This window comes from Melozone crissalis, unplaced genomic scaffold, assembly GCF_028551555.1.
Source record: "Melozone crissalis strain CALT ecotype California unplaced genomic scaffold, PUWL_Pcris_2 ptg000014l_1, whole genome shotgun sequence".
Lineage (NCBI taxonomy): Eukaryota > Metazoa > Chordata > Aves > Passeriformes > Passerellidae > Melozone > Melozone crissalis.
Genome location: NW_026535792.1, coordinates 2,969,389 through 2,989,054, shown reverse-complemented (window position 1 = coordinate 2,989,054; position 19,666 = coordinate 2,969,389). Strand labels below are relative to the sequence as shown.

Below are 19,666 nucleotides of genomic sequence, written 5' to 3'. Positions count from 1 at the left end.
TGTCTGCATGCTTCCACTTGCTGCCCCTTTCCTGCCAGCTCTGCAGAGAATGGGCTGAGCTGTTCACACACAGGATGGTATCCATGCCTTGTCTGCAGCTGGATTTCCAGCAGGATGAATTAAAGTAAAATTGGCTCTGAATCTGTCGACTCAGCCAAATTGGAGTCAGGGCCTTGGGAAGTTAGATTCTGTAAATACTGAGAACTTTCCTCTATAAACTCCTAAGGAAAAGACCCTTAAAAACCAGAATCCTTGCAAGTAAAAGCATTATTGTTATGGACACTCTGGCACACATGCTGGATTTAGGCTGAATAATTTGCACTTCAAAGCACAGCTGTGTGCATAGTTTAATAAGATGGGAAAAAAGAGAAAAAAAGAAAGAGCCTGGGCCAGCACTTTTACACAGTGTCTTTGTCTCAGTTTGACCAAACTGAGTCCTGCCACTGGAGGAAACAGCCTTTACACAGTTCAGTTTCCTTTTTGCACACCCCCACAGTTTTTTTCAGAAGTGGTTATTTCCCAGGATTTCTGTTCAGCTCCCTGCTGGTTCACTTACCTGAGGTGAAGGGAGCAAACAATCTGCTTTTCTCCCAAGGGAATGAAGATGTAGCTGTGTTTTTGTTGAGGAATGGAGCTTTCTTCTGTTCCTACATCCTGATGGACAGCCCTGAATCCAGCAAACACCTTCTGAGGAAGTATTTCATTGAGACAACCCCACTACCAGGTAGTGCTCCAGCAAAAACAGTAAGTAACCATTTATCTGCCTGAGGAGATGTTATTTTGAAGGGGCATCATGTTGTTAATAGTTGATAATTGTCTTTGCATGCCGTGTAGCTGCTGATTCTTCTCCTCAGCTAAGAGCCTTGTGGTTTGCTGCCCTTTTAGAAAGCCAAGTGGCTTTGGTGCTGAATTACAGGGTGTGAAACATCAAGGCTTTGAATGGCATCACTGTGCAAGGCACAGCCACAGCTTCTGTGGGGGGCAATTTAAACACCATCGAGTGAGCCAGGGTGTGCTGGGGGCAGGAAACACCAACTCTGGGCTCAAAGCCTTCCAGAGAAGCTGGGATGCCTCTAGCACAGATTCCCTCTGTGCCCCCAGGGTCATCACTGCCTTTAGGTTCCTGTTGTGCCCCCTGCTTGCAGGGTGATGATACCAGCTCCGTGGTGTCCCCAAGGGTTGGCATGGCACAGAGCTGAGCATGGGAGCCCTTCTGTGTCAGACAGTGCAGGTAAAAATGGGCTTGGGTGGCTTTTTGTTAACAAGGAGCGTGAGCAAAGCAATGATCTGCTGAATATCTTCCCTGCTTCATATCCTCAGCAGTAAAAAAGTTTCACACTGGTATTGTTACTACTTTATAGGGAAGCACACAGTATTTTGTATTATTTATACTGTTCTCCAGCAATTTATTACCAGGAATTTTGAATTTTTTCCCCTCAATGTGTAGTTTAATGCACACTGAATAGGAGCATCAGATCCTTGAGCTTTCAATGCTTACAGTTTTCATCAGGCCACAAAAATTTGGCAGTGAAAAGATGTCCCTCACCAATCCAGTTGAGTATCTGTGTGCTCAGCTTGTAGCATTGCAGGCTGTTGGTTCTGCTTTGGTGTTAAATAAAAATAAGGAGAGAGGTTTTAGTAGCTTTACAAGCTTCTCCATTCTCTGTTTTTCTGCCAGAATCCTCTCACTGTGTTCCTGTTAATAGCCTGGGTGTTAGACCACATAAGTGAGCTTGACTCCTTTAGGTTCAATCAGTAGATTTAGAGCCCTCTTTTTGCTACTCTTAATTTTGTTGGCAGATAATCAAAAGGAATCTGAATTCTAGATGTAGATAAGAGTTGATAAAATGTCTTTAAGAAGAAAAAAAGAAATCCAACTGGAAAATTCAGCTTGAATAAGCTCAGGGTAAATGTTTGAATCACAGGGAAGAGGTCTGTTTCCTATGTGAATTTGCTGGCAATATTTAACTTAGCTGCTGTAAAAATGACTCAGCTTTGCTGTTGTCACACCCTGAGCAAAGAAGAGAGCAGTCTTCAGATATCAGCTAATTGCCAGAATGACCTGGTTGAAAAAGAAAGAAAAAGAAAAAAAAAATCAGAGAAAAAACACAGAATCTTGACCTTGATTCTCCTAGTAGCTATTTATTTTTAATATGTTTGCTTATTTAATGCTTTCTCTTTGAATTCATTTTGGCAGACTGGGACAGATTGGGGAGGATCTGTCCTAGTTTGTCTGCAGAGCTCAGATCTTTGGGAAGTGACACTCACACACCCCGATAACTTTGATAACTTTTTACGACACAACTTTGTGGCAGCTGCAGACAAACTGCCTCGGCGCTTTCTTCTTGTCTCAGATGGCTCATCCTGAGATGGATTTTGCACTGGGAGGAAGCAAAACTGGGCTGTGTGAAAACTGGGACGTGTGTGGCAGCCAGCTGCATGTCACAGAGTTCTCCCCTTGGACAGGAAGGGCAAACCAAGCACTGATCATTTCAGAGAGAGCCCAGAACTTCAGGAGGGTTTGTCCTTCTGTGCTATCTCTGAGTGGAACCACTGGAGCACAGCTGAGCTCCAATGGATTTCACAGCAGTGGCTGCAGAGCTATGCACAAAATGTGCCTGAGAGCTGCTTTTGGCTGCCACACCTTCCAGGCAGCCCTTGCACCCAGCACAGCTGCCCTTTCTCAGGCAACACGAGTTACATCTCATTTTTCTAATATCTGTTTCTCCTTTTTGTGTTCTTTCCTGGCATAAATTTATACCCACAGCAAACCACAGCTTTGCTAAAGAGGGGAAGTGGTCCATTTTTACAGGAACAGGTAACAAGTGCCACAGAGAGCCTTTGCAATGAAGTGGCCAGGCACAGATTCCAGACTTCAGTAGATGTAGCCAGCAGAGAGATAAATGTAACTTTCCAGTCTGTGCTGTGTGAGATATATTTAATTTTTCCATTACAGGCCAGAGAAGAGCTTTGTCTGCTGTATTTTCCCTAGGAAATATTTTACCAATAGTTTTATATTCAGGCATACAAATGTATGTGTGTGTGTGGGATCCACCTCTCATTTCTTTATCCTGGTAATCTCACTTACATCACCAGCAGCACAGAGCCCTGCAGCAGTCCCACACAGGATTCAGAGCAGGGCTGTTGATGGAGGGAGCAGATCCCTGTCCTCAGATTATCCCATCTACAGCAGCAGTGAGGTTCTGGAGCACGTCACGTCATTTAGGAGAAATGCACAACAGCCTCTCTTAATCACCTTAACAGACAGCCTCAGATTTAAGTAAATATTTTTCATATTTATAGTTGATCCTTTGCCCAAGAGCAGCGGGGTTTCTTGCTCCTGCACAATTTCCAGTCCTTTGCCTCAGTGCATCCCCTGACATTGCTGCAGTAGATTTCAGTTTAGTCTTCAGGGCTTGTATTGAGAAATTCTTCCTTTGGCAGAGAGGGGAGTCTGCAGAGGTTTTCCTTGGCCTTCTGAGGAGCAGTGAGCTGCCTGCAGTCAGCCCTGAGCTAACATCCTCTGAACTCTGTCCCTGCTTTAGCACAGAGTTCACCACCAGCCCCAGACTGAGAGGGGTTGGGCTGAGCCCTGAGCTCTGTGAGTTTGGCATCACAGACCTTTGGCATCAGAGAAACAGCTTTTCTGGGAAAACAGTGCACATGAAGAAGTATGAGTTGGGAGTAAATCCCCTCTTTGTGGCACTGCTGTAGGGATTTCTTTCACTTAATTAACATTTTCACTGCAGAGTCCTGAGTCAACCAAACTCCAAAAGTAACTCCACTGATACCAGGTTAGTGGTACCAGCTGAATTTGGTCCCCTGTCTCTAAATCAGATAGAGGGGTTTGGCTGGTCCTCCAGCTTGCAGAGACACTGTCAGTCCTTGTCTCTGCATGGGAAGGAGGGCACTGATTGCTGGGATTCAAAAGCTGCCCTGGATACAGGACACCAACCCACAGCACTGATAGCAGGTGCTGGATTTCACAATCTTGTCTGTGGTTTGAGAAGTCATTATCTGCATTCTACAGGTATCTCCTTATCACATTAACCACCCTGAGGCCATGCCTCTGCATTTTTGAGGGAAATGATACACAGCAATCTAAATGCAAAGTAGAGATGGTTTATCAGTCTGCAGCACAGACACAAGGTCCTGCTTGCAGCCCCTAAAAGAAGGCTGCAAGATTGTATTATTGCTGCACTGTTTGGTGTACTCAAGGACAAGTACATTTTTCCTAAGCCAAGGGATTTGTGGTACGTGTTACAGGTGAGAGAAAAGTTCAGAAAACTGCATTTTAGAGTTTCAAACTTAGAGTTTCTAAGCAAGGAGCTGTTAAATATGCAGAATGGGAAATCTGGCAGTAAAGCAGGGTGTGTTTGGTGTGAAAGCTTTGCAGGGCAGCTCCCATTGGGTGCTGTGCACTTTGCAGTAGCAGTGGAGACTCTGCTGAATTTGGTTTCTTGTTGCTGCTGGCTTGCTGTGTTTTACAGGGGTGCCTTGTGGCATGGCAGTGGATGTAGCTTTGAACAAACAGCTGGAGCTCCCTGCCTTGCTTTCCCCAGTGGCACAGTGGGCATAATATTTCCATTCATATTTGCAGGGCTGTCCTGAGGCATCACGAGTGAAGGTTTGAAAAGCACAGTGTCTACACTAAGTACAACTACTGTCAGTATCTAAAAAGTGCATCTGTTTGTACTTACCCTTTGTTCCATTCTCCAAAACATTTGAACTGTCAAATCTACATGATCAGTCCTGAGTCTCAGATAAGCATTTGAGACAGGCCTTTGTTTCCCTTTTCTTTCTCTCCTTTTCCCAAACTCATTCCTTTTAATTCTAAATTTGGGGTTAAAAGTCCAAGGAGCTAAACACTGGGCATTGGAAAAGAAAGCAAATTAAATTTGCTGTCGGGTTCTTGCTGCCTCCTGGTGGAGAATTAACAGTTATTCCATTGAGGCTGGTTTTGGGATGAGTTATGTCAAAACCAACAAGTTTATGAAAACATTTTGGGAATATAATTTTTTAAATGTACATTTCAGGACAAGGATTGGAATGCAATGAGGTGATCTTGAAAATGAAGCCTTGGGCTGTTTCCTTGCATTGGTGAAAACTGTGTGTTCACACTTTCTTCTGTCCATGCTGGGCCCTGGATAATATGGACTGGTGGAGAGGTCCAGGTCCCCTGCTTGAGCTTGCTCATGGTCTTTGGAGTGAAATCCTGGAGCAGATACAGCAGGGGCTGCTGATATCCAGGCATGATTTCATCTCTGAGTCAGTTTAATTCCTAGAAGCAGATTGGAAAGTGAGCAAAATGTTTATGGCCTGTGCTCTGCTCTGCCAGATCCCCAGTGGTGTAGCACAGGCTGAGGCCAACCGGGATTTCACTAATGTGGTTTTCTCTTCTCTCTCTGACACATGCAGGCTTTGTGTGTGAACTGGTCAAACCTCAAGCTGCCCTGGGTGGATCTAGACTGGCTGATCGATATCTCCTGTCAGATAACTGAGCTGGATCTCTCTGCCAACTGCCTGGTGTCCCTCCCCTCCGTCATCCCGTGGGGGCTGATCAACCTGAGGAAGCTCAGCCTGGCTGACAACCAGCTGACAGAGCTACCCAGTGTGCAGTCCTCTGATGAGATCATTTGCACAAGGTGTGTGCTCCCCACAAAGCTGAGCCTGCAGGGAGAGCAGCTCACACTGGCCTTGAGGGAGACTGTGTGAGGGGAGAGCACATTGCAGGAGCTTCTTGCTCTGCAAGGTTTAGCTCAGGATTTGCCCCTCTGCATTCTCAGGGTTTCCAAGTTTGTTGTCAGGACAGTTGTGGGGACTTTTATTCCTGTGTTGTCTCACGTTGCCTCTGCTTTTCTCCAGCTCTGGTGAGCCCCACTCCTCTAAGCTGGCTCAGAGTGGCATTTACTGGCTGATACCAATGATCTGAATTGCTGTCTATCCAGAGCACCTCTCCCTGCTCCCTGGAAGGGTTAATTTTCTAATTAGGGTTTTATGCTTTGCCTTGTGAGGCACACTTCAGAACTGCTTTCATTCAGAACTGAAGCTGTCCTGGTAAAATTGATGTTCTGTGGCCACAGGAGGCTTTGCTAGTGTTTTACTGATGCCTGAGATTGTTCTCTACTCACAGGTTACTCGAGGTTGATGTATCCAGCAACAGGCTCTCCACTCTCCCTACTGGATTCCTACATCTTAAAAACCTTAAAAAACTCATTGCTTCCAAAAACTCTCTGGAGAAGTTGTTTGACGAGGAAAACAGTACGTACAGTCCAGTGCTGGCCTTGTATTTCAAGGCTGGGCTCTAGGGAAGAACCCCAAAATGTTAAAATAATGGCTTAAATAGCTTTAAAAAGCTCTCCTGCTTATACCAAGGCCACAATGTTTCATGTTTTCCAGCAACTAACTGGATTGGTTTAAGGAAGCTGCAGGAGTTTGACGTCTCTGACAACAGGTTGGTGGAACTTCCAACGGTTTTTCTATACTGCTTCAAGTCCCTAAACATGCTGAATGTTTCCAGAAATCAGCTGAAAGTGTTTCCAGACCCCTGGGCCTGCCCCCTGGTAAGTTGAACTGCTCTGACAAAGTCAGAGGCTGAAAAAACTGTTGAAACAATGCAAAAAAAAAAAAATTTACTGTGATGCTTTAAAAGCTGTCAGATGCTTAAAAGGCTGTTCTGTAGGAGTGCCCCTGCCAAATTTGGTTTATGGGTTTCAGATCCAGTTTTTCTGAGGTTCCACCCTGTTCTCACCATGTTGATGGCATTGGTGGAAGAGTTTTAGAAATGTGTCTTACATGGATGTGTTCATTTTCTCTGTGGTTCCTCTGGGCAGAAGTATTGTTAGGGTCATTTTACAAAACACCCAACTTTCACCAGGGGTGACTTTGCCCAAACCCATGGCAAATTAGGACATCTGTATCCACACCCATCACTGTGACTTTATTCCTCATTTTTACAGGGACAGCAGGGGAACAGAATCCTCTGGGGAAGTGTTTGTTTGTGGTTGAAAAGCAAATGGGGGTGGGTGATTTTCAAAATAATTTTTCGAATGCTTTTTGCCTACCAAGAAATTTGACCAGCAGTTGAGTGCATCTCCTTAGCAAACCCTATGTGCCTGCATGCCCAATAATTTATCTAGATCAAGATATCTAAAGAGACCACCTAAAATTAATTTATTAAAGCTTTTGATATGTGACAGCTGATCTACCACATTATTTAAAGATATTATTACTACTCTGTAAGTGTGGGGCTTGTTATGTTTTCCAGAAATGTTGTAAAGCCTCTAGAAATGCACTGGAATTCCTACCTGATGCATTGACTGTGTTCTGGAAAAATCACCTGAGAGAAGTGGATTTTTCTGAGAATTCACTGAAAGAAGTTCCAGCAGGACTCTTCCAGCTTGAGGTAAGTGTAATTTCTTCCTAGTTCTCACATTATTTTTCCTGACACTGACTCAGACTGGCTGCCTGGGTAAGGTAGGAGCCCTCGTGCTGGTTTGAACTGGTGCAGTTGCACAGAGCCCCTGAGCAGGCTGTCACCCCCTGAATCACCACATTCAGGCCCTCACCCAGTGAGATGTATCTAGTTTCTCACACAGGTCTTCTGAGAGCTCTCTGGATGTCTGTGGTTTGCAGGATTTGGGAGCACAGTTTGGAAGACAAGCCCTGCATTGTAGCTCCAAGCTCCAGCCATTGAAATGTTGATGTACTCAAGTACACTCGAAAATAGTTGTGTTTTTTCTTGAAGAAAGTGTTGTGTAATTAGGAGTTAGTCTTTCTGTGCTGAGAATAGCATGTTTGAATGCCCTAAACAGTGCTGCCTGGGACCTCTGTGATCTTAAAGATTGTAGATTAAATAATTCTTTCCTGTGGACACCACAGATCCATGAGTTTATGTCAAAATTCTTTAGAATTTCTGCTTTCACATGGTGTTGTCATGAAAGCAAGCAGAACTTGGGGTTTCCTCCAAGCTTCCCTGCAAGATTGTGGAACTCAGAGAAAAACAGAGAAACAGAGGTAAATCTGGGCAGAAGTTCCATGCTTTTCCCTGCTGGCCTCTCTGGGAAGGATGCAGAAGTGATGGTTCATTTTCATGTCCAGTCCTGATCTCAGGATGTGCTGCAAAGGTGTCTTTTACTCCTGCTGGAGCAAGAGGGTTGAATTCCCTCAGTTCTTTCCAGTCATCCCAGCATATTTGGCTTTGCTCTCTGGTGGCTGTTTGTTTCCAGTTGGCATTTCTCCTGAAACAGAACAAATCCTATGGACTATTGTCTCCAAAATTTGGTTTTTCTGAATGGATTGAGAGCCATGCCAGGGGGTGGGAGCAACCATGGCAGATATTAAACACTAGATGATGCTTCCAGGGCACAATTCTTAGGTGCTGCTGCTCAGAGGGTGCAGAGGGAGAGACCTCAGCACAATCTTTGCTGATGTTTTCAAAGTTAGTGAGCCTTGGCTGCCCTAAATCATGTCAGTTCTTATCTGTATATCATCAGCATTTTATTCATAAAAGAAATATAAAATATTTTCAGTGCCCTGAGGGCCACAGTGTGGTGAGCAAGTAGAAGGTGAAACCCCATGCCTGGAGGAGCCCTGGCTTGGCTACTCCTTGATTGTAGAGCTGGTGTGGGTGAACAGGGCTGTGCTCATGCTCCAGAAGCAGATGTGGAGGAGGGAGAAATGGGAAGTGAAGTGTTCCTACAGATAATGTATTATTTTTATGTAGGAACAGCAGTGAACTGTTTTCTCCCTGGGAAAAGCAGAGAGCAGAGGAGGCCTGTGACTTGAAAGTACACATCATGGGACAGCCATTTGTCACTGTAGCTGCAGTGTAATGTAGTTTATCACTGGCCTTTGCATGCTTTGCAGAGGAATCTCAAGACTGGGACCAGCTCAGTCCTTAATACCATGTGTACTCCAGAAATGTGGTGTTGAGAGAAACAGAAAGCTCCTCAGCTTTCCTGGCTGTTGCCTTCTAAGGGAACCAACCAAGCCATGTCTTAGTTCTCTAGACTACTTGGCTTCTCCTGGAGAGACCTGGCCCTCTCTGGGTGGAATAATTCAGATTAGACTCTGGTCAGCTTTTCCACATCATGACCTTGACTGAGGCACCTTAATCTGATGCTGCAGTCCCTTCACTCAGGTGTCATCTCACACCCTTTTGCATGCTGTGGCTGCAGCTTTGAAGGAAGTTTGTCTGGCACTGCTGTTGTGTCCCGTCTGGAGGCCCCCATTCTCACACTGAAAAGCAGTAAAAATGGAGAAATCAGAGATAAGAGGCAATTTAAAAGGGCTGGAGATCTCCAGAGTTTCAGCCATGCAGAACCTCAGCCAGCTGACGGTCACTGCTTTCCCCCATGCACAGAACCACTGGAGAGAAGCTGCCCAGGCTCTCAGCTCCCTGGAGAGTGGCCTTGGTCAGTGTTGGGGGCACACAGACAGAGTGACTGAAAAAGAATCACCCCAGCTAGAGCCCCCAGAGCACATGTGTGCTAATTCTGGGTTGTGAGCCTCCCTCTGCTCCCTCCCCCTGCCCAGGGGTGTTTTGGGGAGAAGTCTGAGGCGTTGTCCTTGCACAGCCCCATGCTGACACTTGGAGAGAGCCCCACACCAGGAGCCAAGGGCAGGCTGGGCCCTCCTCCCAGGGGAGCACAATGATGGTAAAAGCATTTTCTGTCAGTTCTCAGTTTTCCAGTTCTCCCTTTCCTTGGGTGGCTCGCTCTGTCTGCAGTTCTGTATTCCTTTCACCTTCCCAAATCCCAGCAAAGCCCAGTTCTGCTCCTCTCCATCACTAGAGGGAGCGTTTTGCACGGGAATTCCCATTCCAGCCACTGCTGCTTGTCCATCACTTATGTCACATGGACACCTCATATTTTTCCAATCTAAAAAAAGGGAGGAAGGCCAACAAACTGCTTTGTGAGACCCCGTTAATCCTGCTCGATGAAAAGGGGCATAAACCTTTTTTATTAACGTGGAGCACATAAATCATTTAACACACTTGACACTGAAGTCTCTGCTGGTAAAACATGATCTCCATGGGGTATAATTCATTAATATTGCTGTACTTCTGACAGGAGATAATTCAGCTGACATTCTGCTTTATCTCAGTTTTTCATGGTGGGGGGGCTTGCTGGATAAACCTGATTGGAAACTCTACAGACAGCAGTGTTTTTCAGTGGAAAATTGGATTTTCAGCCAAATGAAAATGATCATTTGAGCCTCAGCATTATTAAGGGCAGATGGAAGAGCATAAACTTTACAAAGCTGAATGGGAACTGCATTTTTTCTTTCATATTTCAGTTAAATTCAAAGGAGATTGTATGTTAAACTTGGTGTTTCCAGCTGAGTCCTATCTGTGTGGGGTTAACTGTATGGTCTCAATCAGTTTCACTTGTTTTTAAAATTCCTGTCTCTGCTGGGAGGGGAAAAAAGGAGATGTGTAACTTGTATAAATCTCAGAAAGTGAATACAAATCCTGTCCATTTTAATAGAGATGTCATAAAAAAGCAATCAAGACTTTTCCTTGTGTGAAGTGGTTCATGTTTTGCACCTTGATTTTGTGATGCACTGCAGGTGTAAGCCCACTGTGTGCAGACACACACATTTATTACATATATTTGTAGTCCATACGTGGCATCCTGTGTTGGTAAATCAGAGTGTTCTTTCCCACTTGGAAAGGTTTCCTCACTAAGTTGAAGTAAGATGTCCTCTTGCATGGGCTGTTTCCAAGAGCATCTGTCAGCAAGTGGAGCAATAATCTCCCTGGAGTGAGCAGTGCTGCTCCGTGCAGAACTTGCTGGGGACAGGGAGGAAATGTTTGCATGCTGGGCAGCACGGACAGGATGTTCTGATGAATAAGATGTACTTTCTTCGTGTTTCTGTTATTTAATAGCCATGCTTAAAAAGCTCCTTCTGTGTGTTTGGTGCTCCCTAACTCCAGGCTGTTCCTCTCCTAGGCTTTGGTGTCCCTGAAGCTGCTGGGAAATCAGTTAGTTACGTTGCCTTCGCAGGATAAGTGGAATTGCAAACAACTGAAGTCGCTGGATCTTTCAAAAAACCAGCTTGGGAAGTAAGTGTTGCTTTCAAGTTTTGGCTAAGAAAACAAAAGCTGAAGAAATAATAGCAAACCCAATGCCTCGTGTAACACAAAGGGTGTCAGGAGAGAATTAATCACCTGCATAGAAGGCATTGATACCCCCATACCATGTCCCCAAGTACATTGTGTGTCTGTGACAGTGATGAATTATCCTTTGCTGAGTTCTTTGGGCATTTAGCACTCTGTATCATTTATTAAGTGGATAGATTATTGATAATAGCAGTTTAATTTCTGAGCATGTAGGAATGTCTTCAGCCCACTGTGTGGTTCATCACTACAAATACAAGTTTGTGGGGAGCATATCTTAACCATAAACCATCTGGCTGGACTGCAGTTATTAGTTAGTGTGGGAGTATTGTTATGGAAAAAATGAAAAGTCTTTGTTTTTTAAATGGAAGTATAACCAGCTGCAAGTTCATAGAGATTTCCAGCCTAAAGGATTCTGTGATTCTAAGGCTGATGTTAATAAGATCGTCCAATGAATGAGTGATGTTCTTCTGTTTAAAAATTCCAATAGAGATGTTTAACATAGAGAGTTAAAGGTCCTTTATCATCTCCGAAATTGCACTGAATTGTGTCATGCTATCTTCTCATTTGGGTGCCTGTCCAACACAGTTTTTGGAGTCCTTAGGAGTTTCTGTGTCAGTTGCAAAAGACAAATTGCCACTTTTTGAATGTCCCAGTGCATTTCCAGAGTCATGCTGCTGGGTCATCTTCTCCGAGCCTCCCTGGGGAGGGCAGGCAGTGGCTGCAGGTCGGTTCTCCAGCACTTCTGGTGAAACTCCTTCAATCTGCTGTTTGACAACCACTTAACCCTGACACCCATAAAGCCAGGGGTCAAGTGCTTCTGCCCTGGGAGCTGGGAGAGCTACTTGAGGAGCTCTGTTGATTTGCCAGGAGAAAACCACTGGGCTGGACAAGTGTTGGTGGAGTCTGATTGCACAGTGGGTTTCACCCCCATCTCTCCAGAGCAGGTAGAATCCTGTGAGTGCATAGTCAGGCTCTTCCTAATGTAGCTCAGCAGCTTTCCAAGATGTTTTCCCCACAATCCCTGTTTTGTTTGGCCCACAGGAGCGATGAGGGGTTTAAGACGAAGAGGATCCCCTTTTTCACCACCAAGAACAGAGTGCGTGGTGGCCCCGAGGCAGGTAAGGCTCACAGCGAGTGCTGGCAATGCCAGGAGAGCTGGGAGGCACCAGGAATCTGCAGTTTGGCGCTGGAGGGAAAGCAGAGGAAATTCCTCTGCAATTTAAAGTGCAACTGCGTTTCATTAAGAGGAAATATGTTCAGATTAAATGTTTCTAAAGAAATGATGCAGCTGGTTGGTACCACCAATATAGAAAAATGGTGTGAAACCTGCTTCTTTTGCCCTTCATGAAGGTTATGCCTTTTAGCCAGAGCATTAAGTGGCATGTTGAAGGGAAATTAACCCATAATTATCCCTGTGACTCTTAGGATTGTTTTGGTTGCTGACTTTATAAATGGCACATTTTCCCCTGCCTGTGATTTGCACCCTCAGTTTGGGGCAGAGCTGATGAAATGCACGTGAAATCCCAGAGAGAACAAAGGGATATCTGAAGATATTGCACTGCTTCCTGCTCTCTGTGGGATTCATCTGCATTTCTTTTGTTTGTTGTTTTATTTTAAAGCACTTGGGGAATTTTCTCATCCTGGCTGCCTGCAGAATGCCTGGCTCTAAGCGTTCCCTGCCAGTCACAGAGTGGGACAGAGCCAGCATCACATCCCAGCAGCCCTGGATGGCTCGTGGGAGGAAGAGGCCCTCCTGCAGCAAATCCTTCCCTCAGTTCCCCTGAAAACTCTGCCTGAGGTGAAATTGGTGAATGAACCATGTGCAGCCATAGCTGTGGGTTAGGGCTGGAGATCCTCACCTCCAGCTGCTCCTCTGGGAGGCAGAGGCTCTAACCTGCACCTCCAGGCCAGGCTGGTCCTGCCTCATTTTCCTGTCCGTGGCAGTGGAGGCTGCTGTGCTGGCTGAGGTGCGTGTGCCCCCCAGGGGGAGAAGAGGTGGATCTGTGCTGTCTCACAGGCAGGAAATGGAAATGCTGTGACATTGTTGGCCTATGGAACAGCTGGAAGAGGAGTGTGAACCTTGTGGAGTCTGACATATCCTCAGAGCTTTGCTGTGAGGTGCTGCAGCAGCGTTTCCCAAAGGGGAGAGAAGGGCAGGAGCAGCAGGCAAAGGCAGCTACAGCCAGCTCTAAAAGGGAATTGCTGTCCTAATGGAAATCTCTACATGCTGCAAACCCAGAAGGCAGGAGAGGATGGGCTCTGCAGCAGTGACATTTGAACAGCCACTCTACACCCTGGTGCAGCCTGGAGCTGCCTCAGGTGGCCTCAGGTGTGAGGGGGCACAGAGCAGCCCACCTGGCTGGTGCCACGGGTGAGCAGCACAGAGACAGAGCAGAGGCAGCTCATCCTTTTCTCTCTGTTCCTCTGCCAAGTGTAGCTTGGTGAGATGAGAGGATGTGGCCAAGAATTTAAACATCAAGAGAAAACAGAAGCTGGAGTACATCAGCTGCTCACAGAAGTCTCCTGGTGAGGTGGGGGTGGACAGGTTTTCATATGATTTACCAACAAAGCTGTTTACTTAAGTCTAGGTTATTTAAAGAGAATAACTTATGGTGCTCACTATACTTGATTGATAAGTCTCAGAATAACTTCTTGCACATGCATGTGTGGTGTTGGTAGCGTTTATTCATCCAAAAATACATTTTCAAGATGGGATTTGTTTTCATTTTTCTACAGTTCTTTAAAAGAAAATTTGAGCTGAAGCCAGAGAAATCATAAATAACTCATGAATAAATAATTACAATTCATAAACCCCTCGAGCTTGCTTCCAATATAGTACACTCCTTTCCACCTGGGACTCTTTGGTGAATTCAGAGTGTTGCTGCTATTTTAGGAGTTTGCTCCTACGTGTCCAAGAGGGACTAAATCTGTCTGTGCCCAGGTACCTACTGAAGAGCAACAATGCAAAGTTCAGCAATGAGCCAGAAAGGAAGTGAATTGCATCCCTGAATCAGCCTGCTGTTCTCCTAAAATAATCCCAAAGATGATTTTTTCAGTTTGAAAACTCAAAAGGCAGACTGTGACACTGCCCACACCAGACAGTCCTGTCACGTATATGAGACACCCCTGCAGACAGTGGGACCCTATCTTGCTCCTTTTCTGATCACAGCTGAGGCTGCAATGCTGTTAATATTAGAACTGGGGAGTTTTCTCCTGAGAAAACCTCTTCCAGTTTTTTTTCCTCTTTTTGACTGAGTCTAATTGCAGTTCCTCACATTTTCTCTGTAAAGGAAGATCTTGGTGAAGTGGAACTGTCCCATCCCTCAGGAAGGGACAGTCCTGCATCTCAGGGAGTTGCTTTGATTGACCATGGAGGCAGCAGATGGTGCTGGTTGCACTTTCCTATTCAGACTCCAAGCCTGCCTGGTTTTCCTTCATTTCAGGATGCTCTTTGGTAGATAAATGTCAAACCTCAATACAGCAACACAATCCATGGCAGCTTTTTGTGCCATTTCTGGAGTGAAATGGTGCTCTTTGGGGCTTGAAGAGCTTCCCTTTGTTTGAACCCCTCCAGCAGCAGCGGCAACTCAGCCATGCAGTTGATGCTCCTGTTGCTTGGGTTGCTCCTAAAATGCACAAGATGCTCCTCAGGCATGGGGGAAGTTCCCTGAGTCCTTCTCTAAAACAGAACAGAGGAGCAAACACCAGCATGTTTTGGAGACAGCATAGGTCAGTCTCTCAGCTCCAGTCTGGGTTTTCTTCTCTGTTGTTACTGATTTTGATCCACCATCAATTACTGTGGGATGCAGTGTGGGGACCTGAACATAAATTCTGACTGGCTTTTCTCAGGTAATATGGAAAAAACATATTGAGAACCAGCTGTGCCCTGGGTGTGCCCTTTCAGTGCCTTGTTAAGAACCAGTTGTACCCGTGGGATGCCCTCTCAGTGCCAGCTGTTAGGCTGCAATAGGGGCAGTTCACAATATAATACCATGTATTCAGCAGCAGGAGACAAGGTGCCACTCATCCCCTGAGCTGTTTTGGCAGGCTTGGAGTTCCTCCCTTAGCACCCCATAAGTCCTGGACACTGTCCCCTTCCAGCACTGTGACTTTAGGACATTGAGATGTGAACACTGATGTTAGATTGTCACTGAAGGCCATTTGCTTTTCTGCTCTTGCTTGGTGGTGGCCCTGCCAATGGATGTGACCTCATGTGCTGCCTGCAAAGTTCACGTGAAGCTCTTGGTTCAGAGCCTTGATGCCTGTTTTGTTGTTTCTTTTTTTAAAGGTGCATTTTGTGTTCTGTCTCGTTCCAGGTCCTTTTTTGGAGTTTCCAGCATTTCTGAGTGATTCTCTGGAGGTTCTTTATCTGAACGACAATCAGCTGGACTCAGTCCCGCAGTCCGTTTGCCTCCTGAAAGGTTTAACAGAGCTTTATTTAGGAAAGTAAGTCCATGTCCTGGAAAAGCTTTGCAGTGTTATTCCCATGTTGTTTTAGTGACCAGTCTTCTGTGGAGCCCCACCCCAGATGTCCAGTGCTTTTGAAGTCAGAAAGCTGGAAATTGTCAGCCCCTTGTTAGAGCTGTGCCCATGGTTTGCTTTAGATAAGGAGGAGGCTGGTCTTTGGAGTTAGGGAAGATGATCTAATGCTTTGAACACAGGCCTGGGAATCTAATGTTCCTCTAGTTCATTCTGGCTTTTTGCTGTCAGTTTCTGTAGTGCTACATTCAATAACTCATCATTTTTGCCTTTATTTCCTCAACTATCCAGCAAAGATGATTACATTTGTCTGCCTCAGAGGATAAATTGAGGTTATGCATCACTTTTAGGATGGAAATTGCTATTAAAGTGCTGAGTAGTCTTATTAAAATGTTAATGGAAGATTTCTGCAAGGGTAGAATAGCGTAATCTGAGAGTCCATGAGAGCAGCTACTTACACACAAAGCCTGGTTGTTGGTAGATTTATTTGTTTTTGTACAGTAACCCTGGTATCCGAGAGCTTCCTCCAGAACTTGGACAGCTGGCTAATCTCTGGCAGCTGGATATCGAGGAACTAAATATCAGTAACGTTCCTGCAGAGATCAGAAAAGAGGGTAAGGCTGATGCTGTGTATTCTTTATTAAATTGACTGAACATGCAATAAAATCTCTTCCTTTTAATGGTCAAGAGCAGGAACAGACAGTGAATGCCTGAGCCCTCATGGGGTTAACTGGAATTGCACAGGGAAACTTCCTACTCATATTTACAAATTTGATAATCAGTGCTAAGCTCTGGCTGTAATGATCAATTCAAGACAGATCACAATTTAAAATGAAGACTTATAAATGCAGTATTTCAATTGCAGTATGCATAAATTCTGTGGCTTGCTTCCTGAATGTGGATATTTTAGGATATTTAGATGGTCTCTCTATAGACTGAAGTGTTTAGGATCAGCAGTCACAGTCCCATTGAAGTGACTTTATTGTGAGCTGCTAGGTTTTTGGATCCATTACAATGCTGTTTTCTTTTTTTTTCTTTTTTTTTTCTTCATTTTAATCAGAAAATCCTGTGGGAACAAAGTTATTAGGAATTATTCCTGCTCCAGTTATTAGGAATTATTCCCGCTCCAGTAGTATACTGTTGAAACCTCAATCTCACTTTAACTGGAAGCATAAAAGTAGAGGGAAAAACTGAGTATTTTTCCAATACTGAATTAGTATTTTATGTTTCCTTTCAGCTTCTGAAGCATAGGAGCCCCAGCATTTGTTTCTCCTTACAGTGCTCCATTGTGGAGCCTGCGAGCAGTGACCTTTTCCTGGGGTCTCTGTCTCAGGTTTGTCCTGAGGCTGGAGGTTTCTTTGTTTATTCTCAGCCCACAGCCAGGCTGCAGGGGCAGCAGGAGTTGCCAGCTGGGATGTGTGAGTGCAGAGTGGGGTTTGTGCTGTCCCTGCAGTGCCCACCCCGTTGTGTCCCGCTCCCAGGCCCCAAGACGGTGCTGGCGTATTTGCGAGCGCAGCTGCGGCGGGCAGAGAAGTGCAAGCTGATGAAGATGATCGTCATCGGGCCCCCCCGGCAGGGCAAGTCCACGCTGGTGGAGATCCTGCAGACAGGGAAGGTGCCCCAGATGATGCACAGCGAGGCCACCATCCGCACAAGCAAGTGGGAGCTGCCCAAGCCCGTGGGGCACAAGGCAAAGGTGAAAAGCGGACGGAGATCTGCAGGACCTGTGGGCTGAAATTTGAAATTGTCCTTTTGCAAAGAGCAGTTTCCATTGCCTCACAAGTGGGATGTGGTTTTAGACCCGTTGCAATTCTGTTTCATTTCCAGAACTAGAGGGCAGTTCTGTTTTCCTGACTATTCTAAAGAGTGTTGGCTAGGCTGAAATTCTGGCTCTCCCACCTCAGTGGACACTACTTTTGAGAGAGTGCTTTAGATCAGCTTCTCTGCAGCAGATTGGGCTTTCATTTGGGGCATCAGTACCTAAAGCTGGACTTGCTTGATGCCAGACCTGTCCTGGGTGGAGGATGAGGGTGGAAGGTGAGATGTCCAAGGCATATCTTAAACACCCAAATCTCGGGTGGCTCATCCGTGGAGTGTGTCACACTGAAGTAATTTGGAGAGTGCTGATTTAATCCAAGCATTTGTAGGTGGCCCTGTCCACTGCCTGCAGAGTAACCCAGGGTTTAGAGAATGCAGAATTCATCCTGAGGTCTTGTCAGAGCTGAGGGGGTGCAAACACATCACTCTCCCTTCCCAGATGAGAGCCATGACCACCAGACTGTTTTGGAAAGGGGAAAGGAGCCTGCTGAGTTCAGCTGTTCCACAGCAAAGAGTGCCAGGCCAGAGACAGAAACAAAACAGCCACACAGGCCGACTCCTTGAAGGGTAGACTCTGGTGGGAGAAGGGATTTGTGCACTTTGTGTTGAAGAGCAATTGAATAAAATAAAAGTGTAGACAGCACCAGGGACCTGGAGTGGAATCAAGACAATAGCGGGCTTTTATCTCTATCTCTGAGTCTGTCTGTCCACACACACATTCACAGCTGAAGGTCTTTTGGATGAACAAAGCAGTCCTTGTGCTGGTTAGGGCTTGGTTTCAACAATATGGAAGTTCTTCCAGCTGTTTTTGGGAGACTTCACACGGATTGCACAGAATCAGAGCCCTGCTGAGATGCTGAGCTCCTGGCTGAACTCTGACAGGGTAACTTCCACGTGGGATCAGTCAGTACCTGGCCCCAGCCTCCTAAACAGAGCCCACTGGGGGTTATGTGATGCTCTGAGGATGGTGGCTTCCTCTGAGGGGGAAGGTCTGGTTTTGTGTTCAGTCTCAGGTTTTTTGACTCTCCTGGGCCAAGTGATTTAGGGACAGAGCTTCCCAGATATGCAGGTACTTCCTGCTGCAACTGGGAGCCCGAATGCCAGTGAAGCAAAGAGTCAGGCTCCCTCTTAGTGCTGTCTTGGGGCTGTACAGAGAAATGGATGCAGGGATACTGGGAAGAGAGCCAGAACTGGAGAGGCCTCCATTTAAGCATTCCCCCAGAAGTCAGTGAGTCTGATTCACAGCAACTGTGATTCTGGCCCATCTCTGGCATGGCACAGACGTCAGAAGCCTGGGAGCAAAGTGTAGGAGGTGTTTATGGAAGGCCTGAGAAGCTCCCCATCTCCTGAGCATCCCCCTTCTGCTTGGCTCAGCTCGGTCTGAGCTCAGTGGAAGTGATTTCAGCAGGGGTTTCCTGTTCCCCACAGCAGTGGCAGATAAGCAGCTTCAATGGTCTTGTGGCAGAGGCAAGGATGAAACAGTTTCTATTACAGATGCAGTGAAATGCAGGGCTCAGAATGAGACCCTTGTTTGGACTGGAGAATCCACAGCATTAACTGGAGTTTTACCAGCATCAAGGGCACCTCTATCGTTTTAGCAGCAAGTAATTAGTCTTGATTTCCTGTGGGGAAGTGGTAGCCATGCTTAACAATTGCTTGTTGATTTATCTTTCCTGGAGGCACAATTAGGACATTGAACCCCTTCTTGTGTCATACATTATGCAGGCGTAGGTTTATACTTCAGCTATTATCTCCCAGTGATTTACTGCCACGGTTTGATTTGAACACTTCTCTTTGTCTAAGTAGGTTGATTCAGTGGAGTTCAATGTCTGGGATATCGGAGGCCCAGCAAGCATGTCTACAGTCAATCAGTGTTTCTTCACAGACAAAGCATTGTACATAGTGGTCTGGAACTTGGCACTGGGGGAAGAAGCTGTGGCAAACTTACAGTTCTGGTTGCTGAACATTGAGGTAAGAAGTCACTGGTGGGCTCTGGGATATCTATTTATCAAGCAGCAGCTCAGCACGCAGATATGTGATATTGCAGATTCTTTTTGCTCTGCTTTTAAAAGCTCCCCAAGCTATGAATTTTGCACAGCATTTGGGATTCATTTTCCATTACGCTGTAGGCGTATCGCTATATTTAATGGTTTAAATTTATCATTTGCTTTGTTCTCCCTCACACACAGCAGAGAGCGAAACAAAAGCTGATTTATAAACCCTTGCTAAGTAAGGCTGAACATA

General features: G+C 45.7%; 1 protein-coding gene across 1 annotated transcript in view; it reads left to right on the top strand.

The window, feature by feature from the left end:
- The window catches only part of LRRK1 (leucine rich repeat kinase 1), a 68,722-nt gene that overhangs the window by 19,008 nt on the left and 30,048 nt on the right, over window positions 1–19,666 (top strand). Inside the window, exons 5-15 of the mRNA XM_054272584.1 lie at window positions 596–744; window positions 5,419–5,645; window positions 6,134–6,261; window positions 6,400–6,563; window positions 7,268–7,405; window positions 10,956–11,068; window positions 12,167–12,243; window positions 15,442–15,571; window positions 16,106–16,218; window positions 17,086–17,300; window positions 19,229–19,393. Of these exons, the coding sequence (XP_054128559.1) occupies window positions 596–744; window positions 5,419–5,645; window positions 6,134–6,261; window positions 6,400–6,563; window positions 7,268–7,405; window positions 10,956–11,068; window positions 12,167–12,243; window positions 15,442–15,571; window positions 16,106–16,218; window positions 17,086–17,300; window positions 19,229–19,393 (1,619 nt within the window). The remainder of the gene's footprint in view (window positions 1–595; window positions 745–5,418; window positions 5,646–6,133; window positions 6,262–6,399; window positions 6,564–7,267; window positions 7,406–10,955; window positions 11,069–12,166; window positions 12,244–15,441; window positions 15,572–16,105; window positions 16,219–17,085; window positions 17,301–19,228; window positions 19,394–19,666) is intronic.